Genomic DNA, 9,676 nt, shown 5'->3' with positions numbered 1-9,676 from the left:
CCTGGCTGGGGCTGTATAGGTCCAGAATGCAGTAGAAGGGCAAAGGCAGCAAATTCTAAAAAATGATATGGTCACAGGTATGTCTAAGATTAGAAATTGGTGGGACTATTCCGGGTCTTTCAATCTAGACTTCTCCATTCTCTTGAGGCAGTAAAGGTGCAACATCCAAGAAATAAAACGCAACATTCAAGTGCGTTCCTCCTCAGCACCTAGTTGGCCCCTTCTGCCTCTCGACCTCAAAGACTTTCTCACCCACTGCCTCCCTCTGCCTCTCTACCACTGACCCTGAACTTTACTGCAACCACTTTTCATCATTACAGGAATATTGTAGGTCAGGTGCACTTTCTCAAAGAGGGAGCCACTCAATGAATCCTCAAGCTCTAAGAGAATTATTCCTGGCATCTGCCCACTCATGGGAAAGCATTGCCTACAAAACAGAACACAGCATGACTAAAAGAAACAGGATAACTTTTCAACCTGCTATTCTGTCCCCTCCTCTGGGAACCCCGAGCAAAATGCAGGAGGAAACCAGGAAATGGTCAGGCTGGTTTACATTAGCCTAGGGCTTCTGTAACATGACACCACAACAGACCCAGGTGCCCTGCAAAATGGGTGGCTACTTAGCCCAAGCATTTCATGCATTTAAAACACACTAATTATTGGATTAGAACTATATAAAGTGTTCAATTAATATGGCTGTGGGTTTTATCATATTTAATTTTTAAACTAGAAAATTCTTGTCTGATGAATTATCACAACAGCTGCCTTAATTTTGGGGGGCCACACTGCATGTACCAGGCACTGTGCTAAGAGCTTCTCACACATAAAGATTCCCTACCCTACCCCCAAGGTTTACAAAATGAGTATCCTCTCATATCATTTATGCACAGGTTTGAGTAGAGTGAGAATGGAGGTGACTCGGAAATGACAAATGCTTCGAGGAATTTTTCATCTCCCGTTGGTGCTAGTGAGGCAGTTTGCCTCCAACAGAGTGACTTTCAGAAGAGAGAAATCACTTGTCCCACTAAAGTTTATCCACAATTTGGAGGCTGCTCAGGGTAGATGCATGAGTGTCTCTCATGTTTTGAAGGCTTTTGATTTAAGGAAGTGGGGCTGGAGACGAGTGTCCAGCTGAATTTCAGGACGTTAAGGAAGAAAACCCTACAGCCATGCAGGCCTTCGGCAGACAGATGGCCTTTTACTTCTTAAGGATCACAGTACACATATGGCTGCTGGCACATGCCACCACATTCACCACACTGGCAACAGCAACACACAATGAAACGCCACCATGGTGATTCGGGGACTGAACGAGTGATGGTTACTCTGCGGGGGAAGGGTAACAGATACTATACAACCCTGAGTCATCACCAGAAGGGGGGAAATGCAAACTCACGTACACAGGAGTCTTCGGGATAAACTACAACGGCCGCTGTGTCATAGACAGAAGAGCCACACTTACACGATATTGAAGACACAAATGTGTGAGTTTACGCAGCTCTGAACAAGACCATCGAAGCCAAGGGTGAGAGAGTGTCTGTGAAATACACAAATCGACATCCAGAGGGATTCCTGTAGCTCTCTGCCTGAGGGCCCTTCTGGCCTTTTACTCCAGATGTGTCTTGGAAATGGACTACAGTGAAGCTAGCGGAGTGACCACAAACACACTGATTTGCTACTCCTTGGGGGAGCCTGGAGTTCTGGGGTTGGGCCGGGGCTGTGATGGAAGGCATAACAATAAAGCTGGACCAGTTATAAATCCAAACTTCCTAATCTCTTGCACGTGTCAATCTCGCTACAGTGCAGATGCATTCTTGTTTTGTCTGTGTCAGATTTACATGCATACCATATTGCTTACTCTGTATTAGAGAAACCATTAGGCATTTCTGACGAGGAAATTACATGGTGGACTGGCCTTAATGGAATTTGGAATATAGGAAATCATCACATCACCATTGGCATCCAACGCGTCATTATTGCCAACATACCTAGCGGGCATGTCCAGGAGACTTGCCCTTTTATTGGTTGATTTTTGGTTAAGGACTCACCTATCTGGTATCTGCCACGCTCAGCACACACCTCACAAGATTCCTTGAGTGGAAGACTGTGGCATGGAGCCATGTGCAAAAGAACCAACAGAAAAATACCTTCCTAAATCCTCTTGCTCTTTGCAGGGCACTACTGGACATCCAACATTTATCCTCCGGAACGTTGGCCATTACCTATGTTTCCCTATAGATAAAACATTAATGGAAGGTTTTAAACATCGGATTCGATACTAGGCATTTTCTTGTACACGCGTCTATTGCTGCAGGAATTTAAAACCCTGGGGGCAGAGTACATTTTATTCTTATTTGCAGCATAAGGCATAACATGCTCCGAAATATACACATCGCTGTGGCCTCTACTGTCCCTGGAACAGTATGATGCCGTCGACCTCAAGGACGATCGGAGATAGCTGTCATTCACTGCCTGGGATGGCAGCGAGTGTTTATAAGGGTCCGAGGGGCACCTCCCAATAACTAAGCGTTGGTCATCCCCGTAGGAGTGGAGGAAAGGGTTATCGGAGGTGTGGTCTGGCAAGAGAGACTTGCTCCGTTTGCTGACCTCCAGACCCTGGGGGAAAAGGGAGCCTTTATTCCCCGAGAGTTTGCTGGAGGGGACACTAAAGAGACTCCCGTACAAGTTTCCCTCCAGAAGCCGCTCCCTGTCCTTGAGGCTTATGCTCCGGGAGGGCCTGCTAAGGTCTACCTCCCTGGGTTTGTCGAGGATGTTATCGTAGGAATGCTGCCGGCTAATCCTCAGCTTGTTCTTTTGGAACTGGAGGGCGCTGCTCTGTGCCCAGTCCTGCTGGTAGACCTCCTCCTGGGTGGCTGGGTTACCTGTCTCCTGAAGCATCTGGTCTTCGTCAATGTCATAGAGGTTCCCCATCCGCAGGCAGGAGTCGCATTTGAAGGGGGACCTCATGGTGAAGTGGCCTGAATAGGTGGGCAGGTTGGACAGGCAGCTCCTGCAGTGCGTGGAGTTCTGCCGGTACCGGTCGCTGCCCTCGCTGTGCGGGGAACTCTTGTCTCTCAAGGTGAAGTGCTTGGAGTAGAGTTTATACTGGTCATTGTTGGGGAGCCCATCTTCATCGTGCAGGGGGCTCCTATTCATGGGCAGTGTGGAGTCCCCCTTGCGGAAACTGTCGCCATGGTCCTGGTAGACATTGGAGAAGTCCACATTCTCGGGAAGGGCCATGTTTTCGACAAACTGGGGAGGATCGAGGTGGAAACTGGCCTCCCTCTCCCCATCAATGGTGTAGATCTTGTCCCTGGGGGAGCTCGCTTTGGTTTTCAGGTAGGAGCGCTCGACCTCGCTGCAGTCCTTGGGGTATTTGGAGGCCACTGACCTTTTGAAGTTGTCCTTGGCCTTGTGGTTCTTACTGTTGTCAGGCTCCCGGTGGCACGTGGCCCGGCTCGAAGTTTCTGAGATGTCCGAGTGGGCCACCTCTTCTGGAAGGTACCTAGGACTCTTTAGGGAGTAGCTCCTGTTCTCCACAGTTCCTTCATCCCTCTGGGAGACTGGGTTCTGGGTCAGCGAATCTTGGCGTAGAGATTCCATGGATTTCTTCCAAAGCTGTCGGGGCCTGGAGTTCCCTTTGGATTCCGTGCTCACGGCCACCTCCACTGTGTTAGGGTTAGACTCATTGAGAGTCAGAGGGTGCTGGCCCTGGAACACGTAGTTGTTGAGGTTATCCTTGTGCCTGTTGGCCATGAAGGTTTGCAGTTCATTCATGTTGTCCCCAAAAATGCTGTCTTTCCCCTGAAAGGACCTGTTGTCCGAATATATCAAGTTTCCCTTATCTGAAACCATGTCCATGATGAGGGATCCTCTTTGAATGAAGTCAGCAGCTCTTTTGGGGGAATCCATTCTTGAGGAGTTCATGTTGGACAAGTTGGAAATGTTTTTGGCTGACCGAAGGAGTTTTAACATGTTACTCTGGGATCCGGTCAGATTGAAGTCTGGAGACTTCTTCTTTTCTTCAATGTGTACCCCGTGAATGCAGCTGTAAATGCCCTGTGGGGAGGAGCACAAAACACCATCAGCAGCAGCAAGGATGTGAAACCATTTCACACCTGAACTGTACCTGCAAAGGTGAGACGTGACCTTCTTACAGGAGTCCTGGAGAAACAGTGAAATCCAATCTGAATCCTGATAATGTTTCTTAAATGTATGAGACCAGTGGCAAAGCGTCAGGCTTATCTTGTCACTCTGGCACAAGGTAAGATATCAAGATTACCTTACACTTTTGCCAATAGTCATACATAGAGTTTGAGAAAAAATATCCACTAATCCTCATACAACTCTAAGGGTCTCAGCACCTCCAAACTGGCGTGTAAGGATCTGGTTGACCCTCCCAACACCCTGGTCACCAACCCGTACTTTTATTAAAGTTTCCCAGGATCATCTTTGGACTTTGGATACCAGAGAGTCAGCTACTGACAAACAAACTGAGTCAGCATACAAGGATCACCAATCATTGATTCCTTTGGGGAATTACTGCTACCCCTACACCGAAGCCATCAATTAAAGCAGGAGACCCAATATTTATCTGAAGGAAATAAAAACACTAAAAAAATATACATGCACCCCAATGTTCATCACACCATTATTTACAGTAGCCAAGATATGGAAGCAACTGAAGTGTCCACTGATAGAGGAATAGAAGATGTGGTATGTACACACAGACACACAGACACACACACACAATGGAATAGTACTCAGCCGTAAAAAAGAATGAAATCTTGCCATTTGTGACAACACAGATGGACCTAGAGGGTATTATGCTGAGATAAGTCAGACAGAGAAAGACAAATACCATATGATTTCACTTGTATGTGGAATCTAAAACCAAAACAAATGAACAGCCATAACAAAACAAAACCAGATTCAATAGAGACAGAGAACAAACTGGTAGTTGCCAAAGGGGAGGGGGTTAGACAGATGGGTGAAACCGGTGAAGGGGATTAAGAGGTAAAATCTTCAGCTTTAAGATAAATAAGTCACGGGAATATAATGTACAGTATAGAAAATGTAGTCAATAATATTCCAGTAACTTTGCATGTGGTAGATGGTAACTAAAGTTATTATGGTGATTATTTCATAATGTATAAAGATACTGAGTCACTAGTACACCTGATGTACAATATTGTAAGCCAATTATACTTCAAGTTAAAACCTCTGGAACAGTCTCTCTCAGCTCCACCCCCGCCCCCCCGACAAAAAGAAGACCTGAGACCCATGTGTGGTCAATCAGACATTTTTTGGAGGAATAGACATAGATGGTGGGATAAAAAGACATCATATGGTTTGAACCCCTGGAGCTCCCTTCTTGGACTTTTCACTTACCCACTCAATATATATATATATTCTTTGTGTTTTGGCTGTGTGAGAATTTGTTGAGCATAGTTAGAGTTTTAGTTACTAAGAAGAGTGGAGAGTCCTGATGACGCAGTGATGCTGCATTTAAATCCATCCAGGGAACTGAATGACTGAGGGACTCGGTGGGTAGCTCAGATATAAGCACCCCCATCCATACATCTCTTGTTTTCCACTCCACCTTCTTCCTGTCTTAAAAAAATAACTGTTGGGCTTCCCTGGTGGCGCAGTGGTTGAGGGCCCGCCTGCCGATGCAGGGGACACGGGTTCGTGCCCCGGTCCGGGAGGATCCCACGTGCCGCGGAGCGGCTGGGCCCGTGAGCCATGGCCGCTGAGCCTGTGCGTCCGGAGCCTGTGCTCCGCAATGGGAGAGGCCACAACAGTGAGAGGCCCGCGTATCGCAAAAAAAAAAAAAACCACAAAAAACAAAACTGTTTACTTTTCCTTGAAAGTAACTCAGGGGCAGAGCTCTTGATTCATTCTACAATAATAGGCAAAAGAGCATCAGTGGTATTGTGATTTGTGCTCCTCCCTTCCCCACTCCTGCCCCCAGATTTTGGCCGCGGTACCTAAAGGGAACAATTCGGTCCAGGCTGCAGGATTTGACCTGGTCCTCCCAAGACTGACAGGGAGCCGGCCCAAGAAGGGGTCTGTTTGTAAAAGGGATGCGGTAGCTGCTGCTGACTTTGGCATAAACTAGTGGGGACTACGGGTCGGTAACTCTGGACTCTTATAGCGGCTCCATCAATTCCACATGGTGGGGATGCACTGAACCTGCAGGGGTGCTCACAGAACTGTGACAGCCTCAACCTGTTTGCACTGCTGCGTTTTTCTTGTAGTTTTCTAGAGACAGTCTCCACTCCGTCGAGGAACAGTAAACAGAAAAGCCTACAGTTGTACATTTGAGCTTCTCTTTCTCTGACCCCCTTCAACCCCAGGCTGCACGGTGAAGGCTCCCTGAGGCCAAGGCCCTGGCATCGGGCACTTCCCACCTGCTGCAGCCTTACCTTTAGTCTCTTTCTCGATGCTGTGTGGTCTCCTTCCCTGTTCCCTCCCAGGAAGCAGTGTCTCCTCTTTGCTTCCAGGGCTGCTGGACATCAAAATCTTACACACGCACCGTGTATTTCACATAGCACGGTGCTTTTGAATCTTTTATGTTAACGTATGCCTTCCCTGTCCAATTTAGTAATGTAATAATCTCCTACAATGACCTAGAGGGATTCTGCTACTATGGGTGGAAATCAGTGTGTCTCCTACATGTTTGAATCAGCCAAGATCATAGCCTTTTTTTCCTGTTGCTAGCATTACAAAAACACTAGTTTTTAAATTTTTTCTAACTTTGCAATTTTATTTTAATGAGCTCCCCTCCTCCTTTTAGAGACTTTGAGAACTTGCTTCCACCCTTCGCCATCAGGGCAGTGTGCTCCCGCCCGCCGAGATGAGCTGGTTGTCTTTGTATTTGCAGGAGGCCCACAGAAGTGGCCAGGGAGCTGAGGTATGTTTCAGGAGCAGAGCGGATGGCTGCTGACTGCTTTTTCTCATCCCTGGTTTCCCCTGGGACTCACACAACACAGCTAAGGCAGTTCCCAGGTGCTGATCTGCCTGGCAAAGCCTCGGGAAGGAGTCAACGTGGTGCCTGTACCCCAGGTTTGGATGAAAGTGTTCACCAACTAAGTTGACCCATCTTCCAGATGTGCTGGTGAGGAGGTGGGGTGTGTATTACAGAAGGATGGGAAGAGTCAGAGACCTGGAACCCACTGGAAATGAGCCCCAGCTCCATCCTTTTTTAGCTCTGTGACCTTGGCTGAGCAACTACATCTTTTTGAGCCTCAAGTTCCACATCTGTAAGATGGGAATCCTACACTCTAAGGTGGGTACAAGGGTAAGATCTGATAATGCAAGCAAAGCACCTGACATGGAAGGGGCTCCATAAATGCTAGTGGGTGAGCTGCTCAGTCATCCCCGATGTGCCCTCCCTGTTTGTCACCTCACCTCTCTCTCCTCACACTAGTACGAGCACACAGCGCCCGTTTGATCAAAGCTGGAGGCTTGCTCTGGAAAGCCACTGCGGCTTTCTAATTAGATAAGTTGCCTAAATCCTACCTCAGGAGCCAAATCCCTGGGCTGGAGTTTCTTTCTTCCTTGCAGAGTTCTTTCTTTCCTCCTCTCTATTATTCATAGATTCTGGCTACCTTTTATGGGTTGTGGAAATAAGATGCCCTCTCGGCCCTATAATGGGCTCAGATGAAATTAGCATTGAAGACTCAATGTGCCGTTCCAGACAGTTTGCTCTGTTCCACCCCCCGCCCCCTTTCTCACTGGGGCGATACTGTCCTCCTTGGTTCTTTGGTGCCTGGGCCTGATCCCTAAAGTGCCTGCTATGGTCTGCATGTTTGTGTACCCCACCTCCCAATTCATATGTGGAGAGCCTAGTCCCAAAGGTGATGGTATTAGTGGTAGGTAAGTGCTTATGTCATGAGGTCCAAGGTGGGGCCTTTGGGAGGAACCCTCCTGAATGCGATAAGCGCTCTTGTAAAAGAGACCCCACAGAGCTCCCTCATCCCTTCAACACAAGGGGAAATCTGCAACCCGGAAGAGGGTCCTCACCCGACCATGCTGGCACCCTGATCTCGGACTTCCAGCCCCCAGAACTGTAAGAGATACATTTTTATTGTTGATAAAGCACCCAGTCTGTGGCATTTTGTTATAGCAGCCCGAATGCACTAAGACAGTATCTGACTTCCATTCTGTTGGTCCCCATTGTGGGTCAGCCAGAAGCTGCTGCAAGCTCTCCTCTGGGCTCATTGGGAAGATGCCACGGTTTCCACCTCCCTGGCCTCTGGCTTTGCTACATCTCCCATTCCTCACGTCTCTGGAGACAACCAAGGTGGTTCTTTTTTGCTGGTGACAGTGAATATTTTTTTCAACATGAAAGGGACAGCATTGTGGAGAGAAGACAAAAGTTCAGAGCATCCCACAGAAGAGAGGACGTGTTTCTGTAAGTCGTAATAAACAAAGGCCACAGCTGTGGGAGAAACTTGGTTCTAATGTAAAATAAATGACTCTGTGAACTCTGACCTTCACCCTTGGCCGTGCCAGGAGGGCAGGCATCTGAGGTTTGCATTTGTGTCCCATGGGACATGGGGTCCTCTCTCCTCTAGGGAGGGGGAGACAGAAGTTCCAGTTCCAGCTTGTCAAGGCACAACACAGCAATGCTGTGCCCAGTCCCCGCTTCACCCCCGTCCCCTCAAGATGCTTGGAATGGGAGTGAGGGATTTAGTCCATTTCTCATAGCGACAATCCTATTAACTTGGCTTCTTTAATGATACCTTGGACAGAGGGAACACTCTTGCAAAAACAAGCAGGATTTACAAGTAAAGGCAATAGTGTGAATTTGCTCGTGGCAATCTCAGAATCATTTGGATATGGAAAGCCTTTAGTAACTGGTGAAGAGAATTAGCTTAAAGTTGGCTTAATACCCAGCTATATGCATGCACGTTGTTATTTTTAAGCAATCCGTGTGTTTAGAGGCCATCAAGCTGATTAGGAAATATGTATTTGCATAGAACTCAAGTTTAGAGTGCCACTGAATGGAGAAAATAAATCCTCCTGACTAAGCCCATGTGTACCTTCTGGACGTCTTAAAACCACCAAATACTAAGAATACACAAGTTCCTCTTTAGATGATTATTTCATTTTCCCAATGAACATTAGCATATAAAATTAGATGTTTCTAACCACATATTTTTCACCATGTTTCAAATCCTAATATGTTAAACTCTTTCAGAGTAAAAAAATTCCAAGGTGAGTAAACGGAAGAAATAGGTAGATAAATAGATGGACGGATAGATGGATAGATGGATGGATGAATGGATGGATGGACAGATGGATAGATGAATGGATGGATGCGTGGATGGATGGATGACTAATTGACTGATTGCCAGGTGGATAGATAGATAATGTTATACTGTGTTGGAAGACAAGTGAACGATATGTACGTATGTGCTTTTATTGTGATGCAAGTAAGTGAGTAGTTTGTATTTAAAAAAAAAATAGGGGGCTTCCCTGGTGGCGCAGTGGTTGAGAGTCCACCTGCCGATGCAGGGGACACGAGTTCCTGCCCCGGTCCGGGAAGATCTCACATGCCGCGGAGCGGCTGGGCCCGTGAGCCATGGCCACTGAGCCTGTGCGTCCGGAGCCTGTGCTCCGCTACGGGAGAGGCCGCAGCAGTGAGAGGCCCGCGTGCCGCCAAAAA

The 9,676-nt window shown here is 47.4% G+C and overlaps 1 protein-coding gene across 1 annotated transcript in view; it reads right to left on the bottom strand.

The window, feature by feature from the left end:
- Positions 1-702: 702 nt before the first annotated feature.
- The window catches only part of GRIN2A (glutamate ionotropic receptor NMDA type subunit 2A), a 378,152-nt gene continuing 369,178 nt past the window's right edge, over positions 703-9,676 (bottom strand). The window contains exon 14 of the mRNA XM_007462837.1: positions 703-4,059. Coding sequence (XP_007462899.1) covers positions 2,260-4,059 — 1,800 coding nt within the window. The 3' untranslated portion in view covers positions 703-2,259. The remainder of the gene's footprint in view (positions 4,060-9,676) is intronic.

The sequence above is a fragment of the Lipotes vexillifer genome, unplaced genomic scaffold (assembly GCF_000442215.2).
Source record: "Lipotes vexillifer unplaced genomic scaffold, Lipotes_vexillifer_v1.1 scaffold306, whole genome shotgun sequence".
Lineage (NCBI taxonomy): Eukaryota > Metazoa > Chordata > Mammalia > Artiodactyla > Lipotidae > Lipotes > Lipotes vexillifer.
Note: the sequence above shows the minus strand (reverse complement) of the source record. Positions and strands in the feature narration are given on the sequence as shown.